Source organism: Pseudochaenichthys georgianus, chromosome 7, assembly GCF_902827115.2.
Source record: "Pseudochaenichthys georgianus chromosome 7, fPseGeo1.2, whole genome shotgun sequence".
Classification (NCBI taxonomy): Eukaryota; Metazoa; Chordata; class Actinopteri; order Perciformes; family Channichthyidae; genus Pseudochaenichthys; species Pseudochaenichthys georgianus.
In genome coordinates, this window is record NC_047509.1 from 16,096,191 (window position 1) to 16,123,168 (window position 26,978).

At 45.4% G+C, this 26,978-nt stretch overlaps 1 protein-coding gene across 1 annotated transcript in view; it reads left to right on the top strand.

Moving 5' to 3' along the window:
• Positions 1-26,978, top strand: part of opn7b (opsin 7, group member b) — a 159,211-nt gene that overhangs the window by 118,960 nt on the left and 13,273 nt on the right. Inside the window, exons 2-3 of the mRNA XM_034087613.1 lie at positions 19,081-19,168; positions 19,330-19,492. Coding sequence (XP_033943504.1) covers positions 19,081-19,168; positions 19,330-19,492 — 251 coding nt within the window. The remainder of the gene's footprint in view (positions 1-19,080; positions 19,169-19,329; positions 19,493-26,978) is intronic.

Here is a 26,978-nt window from a genome sequence, read left to right on the forward strand (position 1 = left end):
GCGTAAGCACAAACTGGACACAGCAAATCCCGCTGCTGTTCCCCGTAGGGACCCAGCGGCTGAGGAAATGTCTCAATATCCATTGGGTACATGTACAGACAGTGTCTGAAAACATTACTGGCTCGCCTGGCGGAAGCCAGGGTCAGTAATAGCACTATGTTAGAGAGACCTGGTGTAGGAATCTCTCGCACTCTGAATAGTGTTAACACCCTATGAGGGAGTCTCACTATATTCAGGTTGTACCACTCACGGGCCAGGCCCATAAGGCCAAGCGCTCTGGGTGTGGGTGAAAAAACTCACCCCCCGCCTGGGACAGTATGTCCCTGTGTATTGGGAGCTGCCATGGCTGCCCGCACAGCAGCTGATAAATCTCCGCCAGCCAGTACATAGCTGGCCAGTGCGGAGCTATCAGAATAAGTGTGTGGGTTGTTCCCTCACTCTTGCCAGAGTCTGGGGAATCAGAGCCAAGGGTGGGAACGCGTACAGAAGGCCCGAAGGCCAAACGTGTGCGAGTGCGTCCACGCCTAACGGTGCGTTTAGGTCGCGCTTCGAAAAGAACAGCTGACACTGAGCATTTTCTCTTGATGCGAACAGATCCACCGTGGCTCTGCCATAACGCACCCACAGCTGGCTCACAATCCTTGGATGTAAAGTCCAGTCTGCATAAAGTGGTGTACATCTGGACAGCAGATCTGCCCCGAGGTTCGACAAACCCGGTACGTGCGTCGCTCTCAGGGAGAGGAGACGCCCACTGCTCCATAGGATCAGTTTGCGTGCCAGCATGTGTAACTGGAGAGAACGCAAACCCCCTTGGCGGTTTATATACGATATTGTCGTCGTATTGTCTGTCCTCACGAGGACATGGTGTCCTCTGAGAAAAGGCAGGAAGTGCTTTAGGGTGAGGCACACCGCTAAAAGCTCCAGGTAATTTATGTGTGCCCGCTGGAGGTCTCTGCTCCAGAGACCCCTCACCGGGAAGCCTTCATAAATACCTCCCCAACCTGTCAGACATGCGTCTGTGGTGACCACCCTTCGTGAAAGGACAGCACCCATAGGCACGCCCCGTACTAGAAAAGTCGGGTGCAGCCAGTGGCGCAGTGCCGTTACGCATTTCACAGTAACCATTACCCTCCGTGCGCCATGACGCGCGGGGTTTAGTTTTAAGGCGGCTACCCAGCGCTGAAACTCCCTCATGTGTAAGCGTCCTAGTCGTACGACCAGGATGGCTGACGCCATGAGCCCCATCAACCGCAGGCATGTTCTGAAGAGAACATGTTTGCGACGCTGGAATAAAGCGAGACAAGCTCTGAAAGCTTTCACTCTTTCCGCTGACAGGCGAGCTGAAAAGGGCACCGAGTTCAGGTGTAACCCTAGGAAGAGTATAGTCTGCGCGGGGCACAACATGCTCTTCTCTGTGTTTATTATGAACCCCAGGTTGAGCAGGTGCTTTACGAGAACATTTGTCTGCGTAATAGCCTCGTGCTCCGACTGTGCGAGAAGCAGCCAGTTGTCCAGGTAGGTCGCCAAGCGAATACCCTGTTGTCTTAACGGGGCTATCACGGCTTCCGTACATCGTACAAACACTCTTGGACTGAGAGACAGGCCGAAGGGAAGTACTCTGTATTCGTAACAGATCCCCTGAAATGCGAATCTCAGATATTTCCTGTGTGGATAATATACTGGGACGTGGAAATACGCATCTTTCAGGTCGACTGATGTAAACCAATCATCTTGTCGCACGAGACGCAGCAGAGATGTGTGAGTGAGCATTCTGAATTTATATCTTTTTAGATATCTGTTCAGAACCCTCAAATCCAGTATTGGCCGGATTCCGTTCCCTCCTCGTTTGGGGACGAGGAAGTACTTGGAATAAAAACCACTCTGACTCTGCTCGGCAGGTACAACAGATATAGCTCTCTTTTCTAGAAGTGAGAGGATCTCTCTCTCTAGAATATGGGCTGACTCTCCTCGGGCTTGTGAATACAAAATGCCCGAGAAACGAGGGGGGGTGACAGCGAATTGGAGTCTGTAACCCCGTGTTACTGTCTTGAAAACCCAAGCAGATGTTGTGAGCAGCGGAGATGTCACATCTCCTGCCCTCTGAGACTCTGTTTGTTGTGTCATGGGGCCCTCTAATGTCTGAACACGGTGGTACCCCATTTCAACAGTCCCCACCGTTACTGCGCACGCACGTGGCGGTGGCTTCACGGACCCGTCAATAATCCGTCCTTTGAGAGATGCCGTAGCTGCTCTCGAAAGGGAAAGGATTGACGGGCCGTTATTTACAGCTCTAGCCGGCAATGCGTGCGCACGTGGCATTAGTGCCCTTAAAGCCCCAACCGGCACTGCGCATGCGCGTGGCGGTGGTGCCTTCACAGACTAGTTTATTATCCGCCTTTTGAGAGAGGCGGATTTATGCGGATTTATGATTAACGGACTGTTTATTGTTTTTATTTTCATTTTTTTGAGCTGCGCCCTTGGCCGAAGCCTGGATGCGTCAGCGAAAAATGGTTTATTCAAACAATAATGATGTGACATGTGTTTTGTGCGGACTTGAGGATGGCGTTGAGGCATCTCTCGAGGCAGCGGGAACACAATTCGAGCCGGAGAAGGAACTTCCAGCTCTGTCACAGAGGGGAGAAGGAGGGGCTGTCATGCCGCTCGCTTCTTCCTCCTTGATTGCTGGCCGAAATTCTGGGTTGGCTGCGCCTGGGCTGCAGCCGGGACCGGAGATTTTCTAGACCAACTCGCCCTCGTCTCCTGCCTGGGCTGGGGACTCTGGGCGGGCTGCGACCTCTGCTGATCTGGTACTCTAGATCCAGCAGGGTTCGGAGCAGCTTGGGCGAAGGGTCGCTGTTGCGGAGGCAGCGGCTGGACCCTTCGAGGGAGACAGAGGTGGAGGGCCTCGTCTTCCTTCTTTTTCGACTCGCACCTCCTCTGCATGGAAGCGAGAGCGGAGCCGAAAATTCCCTCGGGAACGATGGGCATATCCAGCACATCTTCTTTTTCCCGGTCCGGGAGGTTGGTGAGGTTGAGCCATCTAGCTATTTCCTGCACCACCATGATCCCCATCACTTTGCCCGTGGCCTGGACGGCGCAGCGTTGGACACGGAGACAAATGTCTGTGACCGCGGCTATCTCGTCCAGAGTGGCCGGTCCAGAATCGCTCGACAGATCCTCACAGAGCTCCGCTTGGTACGCGGTTAGCATCGAGGAAACGTTCAGAGCTCTGGCGGACAACGCTGCAGCTTTGTAGGCCCGTTCCGTCATGGTCGGCTGGAATCGGTTTGTTTTTGCTGGCAGTGTGGGGTTCCTGCTCGGTGACGGGCCCATCCTCGGTAGGAGGTGGGCTGCCACCAGCGGTTCCATAGGCGGTATGTGGAGCAGGCCGAGCCTCTCCATACCGTCACAGTCAAGGGAGGAGGCACCCTGGATTGGGGCCTTGTTGCTAAAGGGCCGGTCTCTCCACGAGACCGACACCTCATCCAACATCTCCGGGAAGACCGGGAGGAGTTGCCTCTTTGTCCTCGTTGTTTGGAAAAACAGTTTTCCCTCGTAACGGGACCTGGAGGTCTCCTTGGCCACTTCGGGCCATGGGATGTCTAGTCTGGCCGCAGCACGTTGACACACGGCTTGTAGGTCCATACTGAGACAGGGCGAAGCTGGTGTGCTATCGCCCGAGAGAACAGCCTTCGCTCCAGGCTTTGCAGCCTGAGCTGGTGACATGAAGACGTCGTCTTCTTGTTCGTCCGAATCAGACAGGAGGAACTCAGAGGCATCCTCTTCGTCCTCCATGTAATTTAATTCCAGGACATCCTCCGCGGGTGAAACCATGGTGAGGTCCAGTCGGGACCCCCAGCTTGGTATAGCGTGGGGTCCCGTTCCCGCGTCCTTTGCCGCCACCGGGACCCGGCCTGATATGGCGCGGGAAACCGGTTCCGCGGCTGCCGCGGTTGATGAGCCCCAGGCCGTGAAGGCGAGGGACTCAGTCTCTGCGGCGGACGCCCCTGTGTCTTGGTTGCCAGCCGGCCAACCAGTGGACATGAGGGTATCCTGTCCCGACAGGTTAGCTTGTCGTGCTAACCGTCGGCGAAGGCTCTTTATGGTGAGGTGGGCACAATGCCCGCACGAGCCGGGGTCATCGATAGCCTCCTGGGCGTGTTCCAGCCCGAGGCAGGACGAGCAGACCTGGTGTGAGTCTGTGCCTGCTATCTTCAACCCGCAGTTGCAGAACCGAGCCTTCGAGTCCCTGACTCATCTGGTGTGAGGGAGAGAGGCGTCCATGGAGAGGACCCGCTCTTAACAGGTATGTCGAAAAAAAGTGTCCCAAACTGTCCTTTATCCGGAGAAAAAAGGTAGTGTGGGTCTTTTCCTCTCAAAGAATATTACCTGGTGTGGCAATATTCTTTAAATCCTTTTATCCTCCGGGGAAGAAAAAAGAATAAAAAACGTCCTCGCTACCGTGGTGTCGGCAGTGAGGGAAAAAAGCACAAGCTAGCAACTGGTGTGTTGCTAACTTGCAAGTCAAAATCTTACCTTACTTAGAATTCGGCGAGGTTGACTATGGTACTTCTTCTGAGAGAGAATAGGGTAGCCGGCTAACGCCCGTCGATCGAAATTAGCTTTGGGTTCAGTCTGTGGACTGTTAAGCTAGCCCGGCTACCGTTCGAGATGTGCTCTGAAGCGAGAAGAGGTGTTTGAATGACGCATGCGTCGTGGCGCAAGCTACTTATAGGGGGTGATTTCCCCTGACGTTGACGTCAAGATCACCAGCCAATCGGGATTGGCGTAATGAGATTGATGCTTCTGTTTGCTCCGCGATGAGGCGCATCCCATAGTGAGACATCGAACGGAGTGTTATGAATGAGAACTCCCGGTACCTGTGTCGTTCTCAGAGAGAGGAGACGTCTGCCGCTCCAGGGGATCAGTTTGTGTGACAGTGTGTGTGACTGGAGACAACGCAATCTCCCCTGGCGGTTCATACACGATATCGTGTTGTCTGTCCTCACGAGGACATGAAGTCCTCTGAGAGAAGGCAGGAAGCGTTTTTGGGTGGGGAACACCGCTAAAAGCTCCGGGTAGTTTACGCGTGCCCGCTGGAAGTCTCTGTTCTAGGGACATCTCACCGGGCGACCTTCGTAAATCCCCTATCGGCCCGTCTGACCTGCGTCCGTGGTGACCACCTTCCGTGAAAGGACTGCACCCGTAGGCGCGTCCCGCACTGGAAAAGTCAGGTGTAGTGCCACTACGCATTTTATAATAACCAAAACTCTCCGTACGCCGTGGCGTTCGGGGTTTAGTTTTATTATGAGGCCCATGTTGAGCGGGTGCTTTACGAGGACATTTTCCTCCGTAATCTGACTCCGCTCGGTGGGCTTTATAGATAAAACCCTTCTTTCTAGGAGAGAGAGAACCTCTCTCTCCAGAATATGGGTTGACTCTCTCTGGGTTTGTGAAAACAGATAAATTATAACTGTTTTGAGAAGCCCAGGCAGACATCATGAGTATCTCCTGCTGTATGCTCCTTAGAGCCAGCTGGGATGTCACTCTTACGGCTCCGACCGGCACTGCGCATGTGCGTGACGGAGGTGCCTTTACAGCTCCAGCCGGTACTGCGCATGTGTGTACCGGTGGTGCCCTCACGGCTCCAGTCGGCACTGCGCCTGCGCGTGCCGGTGGTGCCCTTAAAGCCCCGGCCGGCACTGCGCATGTGTGTGGCGGTGGCTTCACAGACCCGTCAATAATCCGTCCTTTGAGAGGTGCCGTAGCTGCTCTCCAAAGGGGAAGAATTGGCAGGCTGCCCATTACAGCTCTAGCCGGCACTGCGCATGCGTGTGGCGGTGGTGCCTTCACAGACCCGTTTATTATCCGCCTTTTGAGAGAGGCCGTAGCTGCTCTCAGAAGGGGATTTATAGTTAACGGACTGCGACCTCTCGGCCAACTTGTCTAGTCTGGCCGCAGCGCGCTGACACACGGCTTGTAGGTCCATACTGAGACAGGGCGAAGCTGGTGTGCTATCGCCGAGAGAGCAGCCATCGCTCCCGGCTTTGCAGCCTGAGCTGGTGACACGAAGACGTCGTCTTCTTGCTCGTCCGAATCACACAGGAGGAACTCAGAGGCATCCTCTTCGTCCTCCATGTAATCCAATTCTAGGACATCCTCCGCGGGTGAAACCATGGTGAGGTCCAGCCGGGAGCCCCAGCTTGGTATAGCGTGGGGTCCCGTTCCCGCGTCCTTTGCCGCCACCGGGTCCCGGCCTGATATGGCGCGGGAACCCGGTTCCGCGGCTGCCGCAGTTGATGAGCCCCAGGCCGTGAAGGTGAGGGACTCAGTCTCTGCGGCGGACGCCCCCGTGTCTTGATTGCCAGCCGGCCAATCAGTGGACGCATCCCATAGTGAGACATCGAACGGAGTGTTATGAATGAGAACTCCAGTTCCGGCTGACTAGATTTTCTAGTGCTTTTGTATACTCTTCCTGTTGGATTTTTTCGTATGCTAATCCTGTTCTGTTTTTTGCCTGTTCCAGAAACTCCACATTCCATTCCGTCCTGCCTGCCACGTCCAGCCCAACCTCCGTCTCAGCCCTGCTCCACGTTCTCTCCACTCTGTTCAGAGTTTGCTTTGTCCCCTGCCTGGTTTTTTGTGGACCTTTTTAAATCCAGTCTTTTTGACACTTCACCTAAGTCTCCGTCACAGTGTTCTTGCATAGCGGGTTCAAGTTTTGTGTCTCTTTACGAGGATCTTAACAGTAACCCTGACACTGCTGAGAGGAGAGCACGCAGGAGAAGGGAAAATGGGCAATAATATAAATAAATAGCCTGGCAGGCAGGCTTTGTAGGTGCAGTATAAATCTCTCAGCTTTAGACAGACACTTTATTTAGGATTATTTGAGCGGTACAATCTAGTTTTCACAATTTATGACCATCATTTTTAAGTCAGTGATATTGATTTAAAATAGTTTCATAAGCCCAGTAGTTAATGTGTTTAGAGAATCAAACAGAGTGTAAAATACCCTGGGTCTGACTCAGTTTCAAGTTAAGAACTGGGATGTGAAGGGGAAACAGATGTAATACCATGATGCTCAAGTAAGATGAGTCTCTGTATGCAATACAAAATATGCTATTATGGAACTTTACAGCACCTCCTGTTGCATGACAATACATGTGTCCAAAGACACATTAGAGAGACATCCTGCAGGTCTGAGAACTGTTGTTGGTAAGTGGTTCTAGCATTTGTAAAAGTTTAGAAAGAAGATGCAGAAAAAGCTGTGATGTGAAGTGAATGAAAATGTTTAGTCTCATTAAGGCGTATAAAAACCCTCAGGGTAATTTACCTTGGATCAGTTTGACCTTGCGCTTGTGCAAAACTGCATACAGATGTAGCGCTTCGTTTCAGACGCCTACCCGTGCGGGTCCGTGATCGGCACGGGGTGGGCCCCTGCTGATAAGGAAAACCCCCCCGAAGGATTTGAAACGCCCCCTTGATAAATACATTTAATTATAATGAAACCAGCTGCAATGGATCATGGATCCACCAGGGGGAGCCGTGAAAAGCTGCCACACTGAAACTCATGTGAAATAAACAGCTGATCTACAGGTATCTGATATAGCGGATATTTGTTAAGATCCATATATGTCACGGATAAGATCATATTCTGTGCTTAAGTAAGAGACATGTAATCATTTACTAAACATCACCATGTTTTTATTTAACAAAATAATGTTTAATTCCTGTTGGCGTAAGTACAAAACCATCGCTATGTTTTTAGATCAGGAAATGCATCCAGGGTCAAACAAACGATGTTCGATCGTCATCCTCGCATTCATTTAATGTATCATATGTTCGCGAGTTGAAATGAATGCACTAAATTTAATCCACGTGAGTTTACAACAACAACAATAATCGCTTTGTTTTTATATCACATCCGACGGAGGAAAATGCAGTGGCTCTCACTACCGATAATCCTAATCCCACGGGCAAACAATAATATGTACAGTGTTCATAGTTTACTGTATTATTAGTGTCTAATATTACTTCTATAATAATCACACATTGAGTTGTTGAAATCAGACCGTCGTTTTTTTTTAAACGCTCTGAATGAAACGGCAGCTCTCAGGTGATCAGCTGTGTGTTTACACAATAAAATATGCATAGTAATTTAATACCTTCCAACACACATTGTAAGAACAGTTCTGTTTCATATGAGTGTTGAGAGCTGTATCCACAAATCTACTAATTTTGCCCTCAGTGCACCAGATTGATGCATTTAACTTCAATTTAAATAAAAAACATCTTCTGTTGTAACAACAATAACATTATAAATAGTAACATAGCATGGTATTGCACATTTACTGTAGCTTTGAGTGTTACTGGCCTGAGATTTTTTTATTACATGAATGAAGGTGACTGAGGCTTTAATATAGACTTTTCAGTGTCCCACATTTTGCACAGAACTGTCCCACATTAGGAAAACAGATCATTAATCATTTTGTTTATTTCTAACGAAATAAATGTGGTTTAATCCATCATGCAATTAATATAGGTTATTTACTTAGTACATATCTGACATTAACGATTAACACACTGTTCATACTGCTCACAGGCTGATATCTAGTGTATTCATACCCCTCACTGTTTATTCATCATTCAATTCATTATATATTTTATTCTGTAGATTGTGAACATTACTTTTCACTTTACTGCTTGTTGCACCTGGTTAGAAGCTAAACTGCATTTCGTTGTCTCAGTAGGCCTACCTGTAATCTGTGCAATAACAATAAAGTTGAATCTAATCTTGAGCAGGAAATAATGTAGGCTATTTACTTAGTACATATCTGACATTAACGATTAAACACGTTTGTGCATTCTTTATGAATGCAAACCGAGTCATTTCGTTTATTTTTAACGAAAATAAATGTGATTTAATCCACATAATTTACTGTGTTAATTGTTTACTGTACAGTAGTATTGTTTAACTTGAAACTTGAAGGTGCCTGATGTGAACATTTCCAGAATGTATTGTCTTCACTTTTTAAATGCCTCTGTGATGTGCTGCAGACCCGTTCACCAGCCCAACCCCCCATGTGTGTTGGGGACCCTTTGTTTAAAACTAATTGGCCATCGGAATGTGTGTCACATTCCACAGCTCTCCCCCCCCCCTCCTGTGATCCCTCGCACACAGAGAGGGAGATCGCTCTTCTGAAGAGAGCGGAAATAATGATATTGCAAGTTAGAAACGTAAAATGCATTTTGACAGACACTTGGGGGAAATATGCTGCATTTTGAATGTCCGATAGTCCATCATTAACACCTTAGTCCGTCTCGTCTCATCAACGAAAACTAAATATACATGACATACTTTGTTTTAGTAGATTTCGCATGAGAGCAAAAGGAGAATATCCGTGTGTAAGAGTGAAAATGTATGTATGTAAAATAAGAATATATGTGTGTAAGAGTGAAAATATGCTGCATTTTGAATGTCCGATAGTCCAACATTTCCACCGGAAATATCAAACATTTAATAAAAGTGAAAAACAATGAACAAGACTTAATGTCCATCCATCCATCCATCTTCTCCCGCTTATCCGTGGTCGGGTCGCGGGGGTAGCAGTTCCAGCAGAGAGCCCCAAACTTTCTTTTCCCTGGCGACATCAACCAGCTCTGACTGGGGGATCCCAAGGCGCTCCCAGGCCAGCGAAGAGATATAATCCCTCCACCTGGTCCTAGGTCTACCCCTTGGTCTCTTCCCAGCTGGACGTGCCTGGAACACCTCCCTAGGGAGGCGCCCAGGTGGCATCCTAACTAGGTGCCCGAACCACCTCAACTGGCTTCTTTCGACGCGAAGGAGGAGCGGCTCAACTCCGAGTCCCTCCCTGATGACCGAACTTCTCACCTTATCTCTAAGGGAGACACCAGCCACCCGGCGGAGGAAACCCATCTCGGCCGCTTGTATCCGCGATCTCGTTCTTTCGGTCATGACCCATCCTTCATGACCATAGGTGAGGGTAGGAACGAAAATGGCCCGGTAGACAGAGAGCTTTGCCTTCCGGCTCAGCTCCCTTTTCGTCACAACGGTGCGGTAAAGCGACTGCAATACCGCTCCCGCTGCTCCGATTCTCCGGCCCATCTCACGCTCCATTGATCCCTCACTCGAGAACAAGACCCCGAGATACTTGAACTCCTTCACTTGGGGTAAGGACTCATTCCCTACTTGGAGTGGACAGTCCATCGGTTTCCTGCTGAGAACCATGGCCTCAGATTTGGAGGTGCTGATCCTCATCCCAGCCGCTTCACACTCGGTTGCGAACCGATCCAGTGAGTGCTGAAGGTCGCAGACCGATGAAGCCATCAGAACCACATCATCTGCAAAAAGCAGTGGTGCAATCCTTAGTCCACCGAACTGCAGACCCCCCCCCCCACGACTACGCCTCGAAATCCGATCCATGTATATTACAAACAGGATTGGTGACAAAGCGCAGCCCTGGCGGAGGCCAACCCTCACCGGAAATGGGTCCGACTTACTGCCGAGGACCCGGACACAGCTCTCGCTTTGGGAGTACAGAGATTGGATGGCCCTGAGTAGAGACCCCCTCACCCCATACTCCCGCAGCACCTCCCACAGTAACTCCCTGGGAACCCGGTCATACGCCTTCTCCAAGTCTACAAAACACATGTAGACCGGATAAGCGTACTCCCAGGCCCCCTCCAGGATCCTTGCGAGAGTAAAAAGCTGATCCGTCGTTCCACGACCAGGACGGAATCCGCATTGTTCCTCCTCAATCTGAGGTTCGACAATCGGCCTGACCCTCCTTTCGAGTACCTTGGAGTAAACTTTCCCGGGGAGGCTGAGTAGTGTGATGCCTCTGTAATTGGCACACACCCTCTGATCCCCCTTTTTGAAAAGGGGGACCACCACCCCGGTCTGCCACTCCTTCGGTACCGTTTCCGACTTCCACGCAACGTTGATGAGACGTGTCAACCATGACAGTCCCTCAACACCCAGAGCCTTCAGCATTTCCGGGCGGATCTCATCCACCCCCGGGGCTTTGCCACTGTGGAGTTGTTTGACGACCTCAGTGACCTCCCCCCGGGAGATTGGCGTTGATCCCCCGTCATACTCCAGCTCTGCCTCTAACATAGAGGGCGGAGTTGTCGGGTTCAGGAGTTCCTCAAAGTGTTCCTTCCAACGTCCCAACACTCCATCAGTTGAGGTCAACAACGTCCCATCCTTACTGTACACAGCTTGGATGGTTCCCTGCTTCCCCCTCCTGAGGTGTCGGACAGTTTTCCAGAACAACTTTGGTGCCGCCCGAAAGTCCTTCTCCATGTCTTCTCCGAACTTCTCCCACACCCGCTGCTTTGCCTCGGCCACGGATGAGGCTGCTGCCCTTCGGGCCTGTCGGTACCTTGCAACTGCTTCGGGAGTCCCCCGGGATAACAAATCCCTGAAGGCCTCCTTCTTCAGTCGGACGGCTTCCCTGACCACCGGTGTCCACCAGGAGGTTCGAGGGTTACCGCCCCTTGAGGCACCTAAGACCTTGAGACCACAGCTCCCCACCGCGGCTTCGGCAATAGAGGCTTTGAACACCGACCACTCTGGTTCAATGTCCCCAACCTCCACAGGAATGCCCGAAAAGCTCCGCCGGAGGTGTGAGTTGAAGGCCTCCTGAACTTGGGCCTCCTCCAGACGTTCCCAGTTCACCCGAACTACACGTTTGGGCTTACCAGGTCTATCCAGAGGCTTCCCCCGCCACTCGACCCAACTCACCACCAGATGGTGATCAGTTGACAACTCCGCCCCTCTCTTTACCCGAGTGTCCAAAACATACGGCCTCAGGTCCGATGATACGATAACGAAATCGATCATGGACCTTCTGCCTAGGGTGCTCTGGTACCACGTACACTTATGAGCATCCTTATGTTCGAACATGGTGTTTGTTATGGCCAATCCATGACTAGCACAGAAGTCCAGTAACAAACCACCACTCCGGTTCAGATCAGGGGGGCCGTTCCTCCCAATCACGCCCCTCCAAGTGTCTCCATCATTGCCCACATGTGCGTTGAAGTCTCCCAGCAAGACTAAGGAGTCCCCTTCAGGAGCCCCATACAGGACTCTTTCCAGGGTCTCCAAGAAGGCCGAATACTCTGAACTGCTGTTGGGTGCATAAGCACACACAACAGTCAGAGTTTTCCCCCCCATAACCCGCAGGCGTAGGGAGGCGACCCTCTCGTCCACTGGGGTAAACTCCAACAACGAAGCACCTAACCGGGGACTTGTGAGTATCCCCACACCCGCCCGGCGCCTCACACCTTGAGCAACTCCGGAGAAGAATAGAGTCCAACCCCTATCCAGAAGTAAGGTTCCAGAGCCGACGCTGTGCGTAGAGGTGAGCCCAACCAGATCCAACTGGTACCGCTCCACCTCCCGCACAAGCTCCGGCTCCTTCCCCCCCAGAGAGGTGACGTTCCACGTCCCCAAAGCCAGCTTCTGTCGCCCGGGTCTGGTCCGTCGAGACCCTCCGCTTTCACTGCCACCCGTCTGGCAGCGCACCCGACCCCATCGATGTTTCCCGTAGGTGGTGGGCCCGCGGGACAGAGAAGCGGAGGTGTTGCCCACGTTGCCTTTTCGGGCTGGGCCCGGCCGGGCTCCGTGGCAAGCCCGGCCACCAGACGCTCGCCGACGAGTCCTCCTTCTGGGCCTGGCTCCAGAAGGGGACCCCGGGCTTCCTCCGGGCCGGGTATCCTCACTTCTTGTTTTTCCTTTCATGAGGTCTTTTGAACCAATCTTAGTCTGGCCCCTTGCCTGAGACCAATTTGCCATGGGAGACCCTACCAGGACCACAAGGTTCCAGACAACACAGCCCCCAGGTTCATCAGGGCACACAAACCTCTCTACCACGGTAAGGTGCTGGTTCTTCAGAGAGGAAGACTTAATGTATTCATCATAATTAATTATATTTATTTCGTTTGGATGTAGGATTTTTGACTTTGTTTAGAGCAGTGATCTTCTACTATATGAACATTTTGGACCCAAAATCACAAAAAAAACGTAAAAACAGATTTTGAAAATTATTTTATTTTTCATAACACAAACATACACAACGAAACCATTTAAAAGCTGGAAATATATACATGGGATGTGACTATGATAATGTGAAAGTTTGATTGAGGTAGCATGGGATTTCATTCTGATAAGGCAAAAGTGTTATTATAAATATAATACAAATATATATATATACACATTATGTACAACAATCTGTTTTTTCTGTCTTTATCTGTGCCACGCTTCAAAGCGGTTTCTGTCAACTACGACACAGAGGGCAACATCACAGATTCCTCCTCCTCCATGTCAAAAAACAAGCTTAAAGCTTGACTCACGTTCAGAGTTCTCTTCATCATAGTTGAGTCTTCAAAACTCTAAATCTATCTAACTATATCTAAATTCTCAATGTTTGTCTGTCACTTTACTTCAATCGCAGTCTCCCGCAGCCTCTCTTCGTCTCCCGCCGCCTGTCTTCGTATATCTTCGTCTCTCTCCATTTCCCGCCGTCTCTCTTCGGTTCCCGCCGTCCCTCTTCGTCTCTTTTCGTCTCGTTTCGTATCACTCCGTTTAACTGATTACCTCACCCCCTCCCTGGTAAATACATCCTGTTGAGCAGAATCTACAGTTTCCAGTATTTTCCGTTTCGTAAAATGATAAAATACGGCGAAGATATTAAAATATGTGCTTCCATTATTCATACTTCTGAAATATATCTGTATTAACTTTATATCATCGTATGTCCGTGTTTATTGGGTATTTTTGCATGAAACAAAGACTGGCATATAGTTTCAAGCCAGTACTTTCGACAGAAATACACATATACATCCTGTTGAGCAGGATCTACAGTTTCCAGTATTTTCCGTTTCGTAAAATGATAAAATACGGCGAAGATATTAAAATATGTGCTTCCATTATTCATACTTCTGAAATATATCTGTATTAACTTTATATCATCGTATGTCCGTGTTTATTGGGTATTTTTGCATGAAACAAAGACTGGCATATAGTTTCAAGCCAGTACTTTCGACAGAAATACACATATACATCCTGTTGAGCAGGATCTACAGTTTCCAGTATTTTCCGTTTCGTAAAATGATAAAATACGGCGAAGATATTAAAATATGTGCTTCCATATTTCATACTTTTGAAATGTATTAACTTTATATCATCGTATCTCCGTGTTTACTGGGTCTTTTTGCATGAAACAAAGACTGGGATATAGTTTCAAGCCAGTACTTTCGACAAAAACACACCGGACTGTTGTTTTTATGCGGCACCGGCTTGAACAGGTCATGTGATCTGATCACGCCGGCGTGACGGTCGACTCCAAATGGTTAATATTAAATACATATAAGTATTTTTACAACTTGTATTTAGAAATACTCTGTTGTAATTATTGATGCATACATGTGTTCATCCATTTAATGTGGCATCTGCTATAATGGAGTTAATGTATGATATTACTTAATAATACAATACATTATAATATATGATATGATAATTACATTTTAGTTTTATTCATTTCTTATTTCATAGTTTCTCATTATTATTATTTGTATCGCTCATCTTATTTTTGATTTTATTAATCTGTGTGAATCTGTGCTGTCCTGTTTTTCACTCTCACCCTGTTGCTGTTTGAACTACTGAATTTCCCCACGGGATTAATAAAGGTCCATCTTATCTTATCTTAATGTATACGTTGATTTACTTCAATCTACTGTACAATATTACAAGAAATATACTGCATAAAGCAAACTATATACTTTATTTGATCTAAAATATTGATGTTTCTACAACGCCCATTGTGTATTTTGTGAATGAAGCGCCATCTCATGGTTAAATCCTGTAATTGAACAAATGGGTAAATTGGGCAACGCCCTCTAGCAATTTGGCAACACCCCCAGCCACTGGCATCCGCTGGGCTTTTGACTGGGACACACCCATTTGAGTCTGATCTGGAGTGCTACATCTGTAAATGCACCACAACAAATTACAATTTTCCATATTAGGGAATTGAATGAATGTGTCTTTCAGGCACAGACTGGATAATAAGTGAAAATATTATTATGGAAATATGGAAGTAAGGGGACTTTTCTGTAGTCATACATGTAAGAGCAGTAAGAAGGTAAAGACCGGAGGCATCCACACAGAGCACAGGAGGGAGAAGTATAATGCCATTTGTGCATTCGTATTTGCAATATGTGTTATTCTACAAGTACATAATAATTGTGGAAATTGTGTTGTGTACAGCATCAGAAGGACTTGCTGATTACGGTTATTTTCAGCTAATGGAGAGACCACTATCAATGTAACTTAATAACTTGTGTGTAATATATTAGTGCTTGTTTATTTGATGGCAGCTATGGTCCCAGCTGTGGGGGAAATACCAACAACACAAATACTGTACTTGTCGAGTATAATCTAGAAGTACTTGTATTTGAATAGAGTATTTCCATGTCAAGCTAATTTAAACATCTAATGCACTTCATTTCAGATGCAAATGTTTGTTTTCCTGCACTATACATCAATTTCACAGATACAGCTTCTGGTGACTCGATTTCAGAATGTGGTATGATTTACTGCCAGGACCTTTTGATAATTGTATACATTTAAGTGTATACATTTCACATTACACCATGTAGTTAACAAATATTCTGCTACACATGTGTATTGACCAAAATTGCACACCGTTAGTGTATAAATTAATTCAGTGGTACAAATGTGTATTTAGGTAACACTTGAACAAAATGTCTGCATTCTTCATGAAATTCACACATACATGTACAGCACTACTTACACGTATGTACACTGTGTACTCATCTGGTGGTGGGACGTCTTAAGCCCCCCTCTGGGCCTCATGAAGCATCGACATTTCGTTTTCTCCACAGTCAATGAATATCTGTGGGAACATTAAAAAAAGGTAACATAATTAGCATATTGTAATATTACAAAACAAGATCACTCCTGCACGTTAAGACAACACACTCTCACTCCCTAAGCGTCCAATAGCGACGTTTGGTCAGTGTCCGTGGCGTCCAATTGTGACGCTCCTAGGCTCCTTCAGCGTCATAAAGGGACGCAAATAGCTTTCAACTGATTGCAATGTATTCCCATCTGCGTCGGGATTTGACGCTCATGGAAGCAAGGCATTCGTTTATGCCGGCTGCCCTTAAAGGCAATGTGAGCATCCATTCCCATTGGATAACGGAGAATTTTACACCCGGAAGTAAGTACTCCTCTTACTGTCGATTGATTTTACAGTGATATCTGCACTACTCATCGACTAAAAAACACCAGATTATCCTTGTTAATTACACAACATTGATTGGTTTAAATTGTGTACAATGCTTTTGTATTTTTCCCCTTCGATTCGGAGAAACAAATATGTTTTCTGAGTAAAGGATGGCAGAAGACACTACACTACCCAGAATCCCCAGCTATCGTTTGGCCTACACCATGTGCTCTGTTTGACAAACCCCGTTTTTTTCACCATTCATTCCGATGGCTGGCGTCTATGTCACGTGATCTTCAAATGTCTCCCTGCAGAAAAAGAAAACATGGCCGAACTTCGTTTTATTCTAGGTGTAAAATGCCTATTTTAAAGTTAGTTTGGCCATTAAAATGCGTTTTGATGTCATTTGATGCGAGAAATATGAGTTGTTATTTCAGATTATGTGTGCAGTGGATGTACATGATCTTTAGTTTGCTAGTTATTACGAAGATTACTTCAGGAAATCGCGACGTTTTCATTGTTACCAAGGTGGTTGCTAGGGACGCTGCTATCGATATTATTTCTGTTATGTTGTGTAACTGTTTAATGGTGTTATCTTTATTGCTACCCCCCTTCTCCGTCAATGTATAGTGTTGGTCCACAGCCTAAACATATTAGTTTAACAAAATCCGCATCTAAAGATAGCCTACGTTATTTCCCCCCTGTGCAATTCCAGTCTCACATCTCAGAGCACACCGTCATTAACAAATACCGGAAACAGACCGAAATAATAATAATACCTTATTCCGAGTGTGCTTGATTTTCTCTTTGAAAGTCATCACATAACGGCATTGTAATACACGGTTCGGCTGCATTACATATTACATATCTGCCGTAGTTCTGTATTTATAGAGCCCTGATGAGAAGACAAACATGAGGAACTGAAAACGTGACGTGGATCATAAATATATCAGCCATTAAACAACATCTTACATTTCTTTTCACACAATGCGTCTCCTTGCAGTATCAACACTAATTCGGCTCACTTTTATATTTGATCCAATTGGTAGATAGGCTGTATTTACACCATAAAGGTGCACAGTTGATATAAAGGGACACCTGGTGGTTAAAGCATGTTATTGCATTTCAATATTTTTATTATTAGATATTAATACGATCCCTATAAAGTATATTCATTACTCGTTATTATCTACTAATTGTTAATTAAAGACTGTATGTAATGACTATTTTGCACATCCCTTTCAAGATTTCAAGATTTTCTAAGGTTTATTGACATATCATATAGGCCTACACAACTGTGGTGGAGTTCTGCACTGAATGAAAAACTTGGGTTGCAGGTTCCTCAATAGTGCATTACAAGACATCTATCAATATTTGTGCATACCTCCAGCAATGTTAACTATGTTGAAGCACTTATTTTAACTGATATTATACATAATGTATTATACTCTTATAGATGTATGTAGATATTTCATCTCCGGACTTGTCAGGTATTGGACGCGGTGGACCCGTTCAAATCCAGTTTTGGAAAGTCTGCCGTGGTTCCATCCCATTTCAAGTGCTGTTCGAGAATCGGCTTAACCCTCGGAGCACACTCTCCAATCACAGAGCTTGAGGACTATCACGGGGTTTGTCAAGAGCACATGGTGTAGTCCAAACGATAGCTGGGGATTCTGGGTAGTGTAGTGTCTTCTGCCATCCTTTACTCCTGGGAATGGACGCTCACGGACACTGACCAAACGTCGCTATTGGACGCTTAGGGAGTGAGAGTGTGTTGGTTAAGACTCTACTGTCACAGATGATTGTTGTACATCTGAAACCTCCACACCCGTAAACACAACACAGTCACACACATTCTTATACAAGTCCCTATACACTTGTGCAAATGAAGCAAGTACATTTGCACACAAACCTGTGCAGGACTGTATTCTCTAACAAGCCGTGTTACAGGCTCCTCGGCCACATTGCATTTATAATAGAAAGTCCATGTCGAAAAGCATAAAATGGTTTCCTCACCTCAAGTTCTCTTTCAATATAACCTCCGGGGTTACGGTAATAAGGATTTCGATACAAGCAGCATCACTCACCCAGGGTGATTAAACATGTCTCTTCCCTTTGTTGGCTCCCTTCAATACGTAGAGGTGAAGTCGTTGAGAAAATAGAAAGGCTATGAATACATTTTCTCGATATCTTCTCACATAAATTCCTTTAAAAAAGCTTGCCTCAGCGACATGCCTGAACTGCAATGAATATGTTTTGGCAGCGGTTCATGCTGTGAATGTAAATACATTTTGAAGTGAAGGATGGTATTTCATTTGTTCATGGAAGCAGCGTCTGACCTTGGAGACTTTGTAAAGCTTCCAAATTATAAAACATGGAGACATATTGTTAACAGTATGGTTTGTGTTGCCATCACTGAACAAAATGGTGACAAAATTACCAAATAACAGACTAATGAGGATATATGCATGTTCTCACAAATTAACTGGTAGTGAGAGACACATATGATTGTAAGAGTACACCAGAGAAATAATACAATCAGAGATGGAAAGGCAAACAGCCAAAGGGTGCTTTTCAGTTGTCTGATTAAAAACTGTGCTAATGGCGCTTCACAGTGTTTATTGTTGTTAATTGGTTTTCAGGCACTGTAACAATAGCTGTTGGTTGATGATTTACAAAATGACTTTGTCGTCTGTCCTGTCAGAGTTTTGCTTTTGTTTGTTTTTAAATTGCCTTAAAGTGGAAACAAACAAGCTAACAATTGTGTTCCCCCCTCTCTTTTTCTCTGTGTTGATGTTTGGTCAAGATGGGAAATGCCTCCGAAGCATTTCTGATCATTTCGAAAATATCGAAAGACAGTGACATCCTCATGGGAACTATATACATAATTATGGGTAAGTGATATTCCATAAAGCCTTAATTTGTGTAAATGTGTGTTTTTATATATATATATATATTTGAGTGTTGTATGTCTTTTAAGAATGGACCTTGAGTCTCTTCAATAAAGCTGATGATGATTTATATGCAACAGCACATCCTGCACTCTGTCTCCTAGGTGTACTGTCGATGCTGGGAAATGGGATCCTGCTGTTTGTGGCCTATAGAAAGAAGTCCACCCTGAAGCCTGCAGAGTTCTTTGTGGTTAACCTGGCCATTAGTGACCTCGGCATGACAATATCCCTGTTCCCACTCGCCATCCCCTCTGCATTCACTCACATGTGAGTGGCCATTCAAGATTCCACCACCTTCTATCCTTTCATATATCATGTGACTCTGTAATCTTCATAGTTAATGTTTCCTCGAGAGACCAGCAGATGCTTGAGCTGCCTTCAAGGACACTGATGTGTTGTGGCTCTTTGTATCTGAAGAACTGCAGAAATATACATTTGCAATATGCACATTTTAATTACAGATTTCTTAAGGCTGATTTTGTTCACACTGAATATATCTGTATTCAATCTAGATCTTAATATTATAAAGGGAAAATAACTAGTACATCTATAAAAGATTCTTGTTTTTTATTTAAATAAAAAATGTGGGGAGCAGGAGGAGGTCTTTGCAAAAGATGTAACACTTTCACTCATGGAGATAAAATAAATAATTATATAAAAAGGGTAACACTTCAAAGAGTGTAGGATGACATGTTACCGTTCATTCACAACAACCTATTTACAAGGTAGTCGCAAACTGTATCCGTTTACTATCAAGTTCACACATTGAGTTTTGACTTTAATTTGTTTTACTGAAAACAGCTAAAAACACAGTGAGATGAAATACACTATGAAGCTTATAAAGCTTGCGTGGTTATTCTCTGGTTCCTCATTGTGAGCGACCCTTTGACACAGTTATTTGAGACAGTGTTATTAAAAAGATGGTAATTGCTGTTTTAAGCTCTACAAGCAACCCAGTCTCACGGCATTTCATGTTCACCAACACGATTTTTAATCTATTGATTCGTGTTCACCAACACGATTTGCCCCTTTTTTTCGTGTTGCACAGCACGATTTTAAAAGCAATGTATTTCTACTGCCTGCAGCACGTCTTTTTCTCCGGTCGGGTCGTGGGAGACCGGAAGCTGTGTGGTTCATAAAAACATGTTCTTACTCAATATCAAGCCACAATTATTGCTTTTATTTTAAATCGTATAATTTCGGACTTTTGTTGCCGTCTGTGAGGAAAATAAATGAGGCTCAGAGCTTCAGAATACGGAAATATGTATTTTTAAATATTTTTTTCCTTCTAATTCGTTATTCTTTTCAAAATAACACACTGTTATTTACTCACCAATAAAACACAATTATCCTTGCTTTTATTTATTGGTTTAATTCCATAATCTCGGGCTTTTTTGGCGTCTGTCAGGAACTGAATTTCAAAATAAAAATAACCGGAAACAGACGTAGGCCTATAAGGTACATTTCGAGCATCATTGCGATTGTCAACATTTCTGAGTTTAGGATGGCCGAAGACACTACACTACCCATAATCCCCAGCTATCGTTTAGGACTACAGTCCCCGTAAGGTTACGCAGAGCGTCAAACAGCTGTGTGAAATGGAACGAAACCACGCCAGACTATCCAAAACTGGAATCGAACGCCCCCCCAGAACTACACATGCTGGCTATTGTGTTTCGCAAAATGTTCTATGGGACGTCTCTACTGAAAGTTTTCGTTTTTCCCACAATTAGAAGTTGCCAGTATTAAACACATTGGTCTTATCAAATGTAAAACATATAATTAATAAATGGGTGAAAATCCCTTGTGTCCATAATGCGCAGCATTAATATATACCCACATGACAGCTCATTGTTACTTTGTAATTCTACTCCACGACAATTCAGAGGTTAACCTGCTATTTTTACTCCACTGCATTTATTTGAGTTACTTTGCAGATTCTGATTAATTATGTGAAATATAAACAACCCTTAAATCAGACTTTAGTTACACGTGACCTGAGTAAAATTCAGGTAAGGTGATTTTAAATTGCCAACAATCAGGAGAGATATTTGATAGTTGGTGCTTGAGAAGACTAAACATGTATCTGCAATTGACATGAATGGAAACGAGTAATAAAGTATATTCATTACTCGTTATTCTCTACTAATAGTTAATTAAAGACTGTATATTATGGCTATTTTGCACATCCCTTTCAAGATTTTCAAAGGTTTATTGACATATCATATACACAACTACGGTGTAGTTATGCAATGAATGAAACACTTGGGTCACAGGTTCCTCAACAGTGCATTACACATCTATCAATATGTGTGTACCTCCACCATTAAACATATTCATATTCTGCACATTTCTTATTCTATCAACATACATAAGAGTATAATTCATATGTATAATATCAGTTAAAATAAGTGCTTCAACATAGTTAACATTGCAGGAAAGCAATATAGTAGACGTTAAGTACTTTGTCAGGCTTAATATTTATCTGTAGATAGATACCCCCAAAGTTTTTTTCTTATTTAAAAGAAGACCTTAATCTGTTATTTAATGTTTAAATAAAGGTTAATTCGTTTTTCTGTTTTGCACCTCCTCCTATTAATATCTTTGTACATCCTGCACTAAACTCTTTTATTGTAGAGATCACTTATAGTATCTTCTTGATTTTTTATATTCTATATTTCTATCACAGACCTTCTACTTTCCCCCTATGAAAGTATGTACTCTTCATATTTTTATTCAAATATTCAAATAATATTTGATGAAAAAAATATTAAGAGTACATTATTGTTTTTATGTGTTTACCCAGGGGGCAAAGTCATTTTACAGACATGGAATGTTGTAAAAGGTTGTCCACCAGAAATGATATCTAGGACCTTCAAGGATCACAACCCGGTCAACTAGCTGCTGGAAAGCTACAGTGAGGGTCCAAACAATGCAACCCATATATGAAAAAAAGTCAAATATTCTGACTGGATCAGATGCCATCATTCTCTTTCTGATTGAATATCTCTGTGACAGTTCATGGTAAAGACAAACTGAGCCAACCTATTGAAAGAGCAGAAAATAATCTTTCAGGTGATGCCTTGGTTAAGCATGTTCTCAATAAGTTCACTAGATGAAACTGTGCCTTTTTTGTCTCTCCAAAGCGAAATCTATTTCAAGCAATGCACTTGTGGTCCTCTGGATTGTTTGCTGTGTTCAAAATGGGTAAATATACTTAAAAGATTATTTATATATAACATATTGAAGGTTTTACATTAATATACACAAGGTTTGCTGCCGATGCTAAGTTGAATTGATTCAATGTTTACAGATTGTTCAGTTTACAGTCTGGAAAGCTACAGGCAGCGAAATTCAAAATGGCCGCCACTTTCTTTGCAAAACCCTTTAATTGAAGGTTTTCTATGTTATAGGACAAGGCAAACTGAGTTCAACTTATCTGGAAGTTGACATTAAGTTCAACTTAATGTCAAATCAATACCCTTTTATTATTTGTGCAAATCAATGTCTTTGTTTTTGTGAAAAATATCCTATTTTGATCATGAAATAAACAAAATTCCTGGTGGCAAAACATTTATTTCACTTTCACATACTCTTTTCTTAGTTATTAACTACAAATCAACAGACATGACACAATAATCAGAAGTTGAACACAAAATAATCATTCACATGGCCCAGAACTAGAAACATGTGAATGTTTTATGAAGAAAAGGGGAAAAAGTAACCTACACTGAATATACAGTACAAATGTTTTCAATGTACACATGGTGGTATTCATGGTAGTGTCCCAGAAAACGTTTTGCTTTCTATTCATTTTGTGAGTCACAGCTGCTGTCACTGCTCTCAAGTGTGGCAGTGTGTATCCTTCTGCATTTGGTTGCCAGTCCTTGGCAACGGCACCCTATGTAGCATGGAACTGCATTCTTTGCACAGGAACAGTTCTTCTGACAGCCCTTGAGACATCCACATGAGATTGTCTTGTTCATTGACACAGGCCAAGCTGGCTTTGTAGATGGTGCCGGAACTACATGTCCATTGTCCAGAGACCATCCAAATTCTGTGCATGGGGGGATTTCTGGCTTGGCGATGTGTGCGTTCTTGTCAATGATGGTTGCCAGAGCAGCTCTTTTCAGGTGTAGCAGAAATGCATTCTCTGTTGGGGGTAGTAGCTTTAGGAGCGTGGATTTGTTGTTCAGGAACTTGTATGCTCTCAGTTTGCCCAGATCAGAACCCTAAAAGTGATCAGCTTTGGATGTATACACAGTTATGGTGAGGTCTCGTGCCTGATTGAAGAGGTCATCTGTTATGGCATCGGCGGGGTTCTCACCAAACTCTTCAAGTGCAGGTATGTCCAGACTCATGCTGCTCTTGAACCATGCCTTCTTGCCAGTGAAATATGGATAACTAGTTGTATCTCTACCACTCAGACTGTGGATGAAGGGCATGGCACAACACTGTGCAGGTCCCAGCGCCACAACCATTTTGTGTATAGGCAGGTATGCATTCTGCCCTGTTCTCACCCACAGCTCTGTTAGATCGCTGAGGTGCGTTGCACCATAGTACAGGCATGTGGTAATGATGTCGGTGTCATTGGCATGTATGACAACTCTGTCAACTCCCTCATTCTGGACACTGTAGAGAGTGTGGAGGAAGATCCTAGTGTCAGCCTCCTGTTGTGTTGATTCAAGAGCAGGAACATCCATAACAGACCCTGCTGTGAGCACCACACTCTTCGTCTCTTCCTTGAATCCACCACCCAGGTAGAGATGAGTTGGGCCAAGACCAGGTTCCAGTTGTTCATCCGCACACCACTTCTCACAAAGGAAGCTCAGCAGGTTTGCTTTGTTAGCAGACACTGCAAAAAAACTCCTTTGGATCCGGAGCTGTGTACTGCTCACTGACTTCATACACTTTCGCTGGTTTGGATCTGGCATATCTCTGTTCCTGCTCAGCTGACTTGAGGCTGGTTGCACTGTATCTGTCACAACAGAAGTGTATGATGTCAGTGCCAGGAGGCACATCATTCAGCAGCAGGTGCCTGTATCGCTCAGCGATCACTCCAAATCCTTCACCTGTGTGGAAAGACCAGTGTCGTATGGCGGACATGGCATCTACGACTACTGCTGTCTTGAGACAGTCTTGGGGCAGATCAGGGATGCTGCTTACATTGGTCTTCTCTTTCAAGCTCTTCACAAGGCTTGTCTTGGTCCCTGTTCTCATACTGCCATCTTCCTGGAAGCGGGATGGGGGAAGGTCACTGCACTCGTGGTTGCCTATGAAGTCAACAATGTTGAGTTCTCCACCACTGGCAATGATCTGGGTCATGCGCAGAAGGGCAGTGACTTCATTGCTCTTGCCAGGTGCAGAGGTTTTCCCGCCATACTTCTTTGGTTTCATCCTGTTTTGTGTATGGAAGGTGTTTAGCTTTACAACACTTGTCTTCTTCTGGTCACTGGACAGTGACTCTGACAATGCCTTCAAACCAACTGCTTTCACACTTGTCAGATTGTCCTTGACTGTGGCATCTGCACACTCACCAGTTGATATATTTATCAAGGATGGTGTGGCTGTCGTGAATGGGTTGGTCTCTACTGCTGCCATGACCTTGACTACCATCTCTGCATCCCTGTGGACACGACTCCAACCAGATTCATGGTGGGGGCTGGAGGAATGGAGGTGCAGCATGGACTTGAGCTCTGCAGAGATAGCTGCAGTGAGTGGTTTTGTGTAGACCCACTTCATCCTGGCAGCACGATTGAGTGTAATACCATCCAGACCACTTGCCTCCTTGGCATCTGCATTATATGTCTGCTCCAGAAGCATGTCAGGAGAGACACCATTGTGGTTTCCATCTGCTCTCCTTCCAACAAATGCACCTGCCATCAGTGCTTCATGTGCCTCAGTGGCTGTCTCTGGCAGTTTCTTCATCTCAGCCAAATACAGAGGCAAAGATTGCTGCCCATATTTGTAGTGTCCTGCTGCAGTGAGGTAAGGTAGCATCCGTGCTGATTCACAGAGATGTCCTGCCCAGTTACCTTCCCGCTGGTAGTAGATGAACCTGTGGAGAATGTCTGACATCTCCAGAAAGATTGACCAGAAAACTGCAGTTGGGTGCTCATTCAGAGATTCCTGGAAAAGTAACATCTGTTCTTGTAGGATTGATATCTGTGGACGTGACATCTGGATGATCTCTAACTTCTCAGTAGCAGTGGTGTCTTTCTCAAACAACATCTTCACAACATGTTCTACTTGTGACTGCCAGTGTTGTGTTTCTCTGTCTGCTGCGTACGCCTTAAATGCTTGCCAGTACAAGCGCCACACTGTGAGTGGCCTCACTGAGGATCCTGAGAGCATGCATGGTTTGGTAGTAGTCAGCCTTCTCACCAAACATCTTCTTGGCAGTCCCTTCCTGACACAGACCAGCTGCAACAAGAATATCCTCTGCACCTGCATCCCTGATGATTTTGCAAACAGCCTTCATGTAGTTATGAGCTTGGTGAAATCCCCCCAGCAGCAGGACTACATTGCAAAACTCATCTCTGTGCTTGTCTCTGATGGCAACTGCGAGCTCATATGTAGCCTGATCTCCAGTGATAATGGTATACTTGTCTCCCAGTGCATGCAAAGTCTTGACCAGCCGTTTCATTTCTTCTTTCATGACAGCAGGATCAGTTGGAGATGCTGGGATGAGAGGAAGATAGCCAATGATACTGGCCGGTCTGTGTGGGTGGAGGTCTGCACAGAAGGCAGAAAAGCCAGGCAGTCCTGCTTCTGCATCTGGAGGAGCATCCAGCAACTCTGAAAATGTAACCATTCTTGCTAGGCGCCACATAAGCAACAGGTCTTCAGCTGTGCCATCTGAGGAAGTATCCAGACTCTCTAGCTTCTCAATATGCTCAAGTGACCTGGACCTCTGCCTGTCTTTAGCGGAGACGTGACACATGGGAGCAGGTAGGTCAGTAACATCAGAGAGAGTCTTCTTTCTGTCCGAGGTAGAAGTGGGGAGTCTGGCACCCTCCTGGACACGCACAATCTTTTGGTTTTCAATTATGATTGCAGTGGTGGCATTAAAACTCCCACCCTTCAGTGTCTTCATCTTCCAGTCCAGATTGTCCATCGCAAACACATGGGGGATCTCGCTGTTTTTCATCATGGTCTCTGGGACGTAAACACCATCAGTTTCAACCTGCTGCATGACCTTCTCACTTTGTGCCGTCAGCTGACGCTGCATACGTTCATAACTGATCCCAAGCCCCAATCTGTTATTCATCATAATGAGAGATTTACTACGTGTCTGGTTGAATAAGTGGTAGGTAGTGGCTATGCCCAAAGGTGTTGATACACCAGAAACATGCTGGAGGACGTGCTGTGACATAATGATGGCTTTCTCTGCTGTTGGCTGATCAACAATGACTCTTCCATCATCATTGAGTTCCAGTATCTTGTCATTAAGCAGCATGGCTGTGAAGTTGAAGAGTGAGTCAGGAACCATGTCATTAGCAGATTTGAAGGATATCTCAGTTGAATGCTTCTCATGAGTTTGCCTCTTGCAATTCACACAGTCTGTTCGAATAATCTTTGCAGCTTGCCGCAATGCATGGTATTTCTCGTCATCCTTATGGTCTGCTTCTAATCGCCTCAGCTTCTCAAGGGCATCACCGAGGGGTACAGCTGATGCACATATGAAGCCTGAACCACAGGTCTGGTCAAGGATTGAAACATGTCCACCAAAGTGTTGCTGCAGCTTACATTT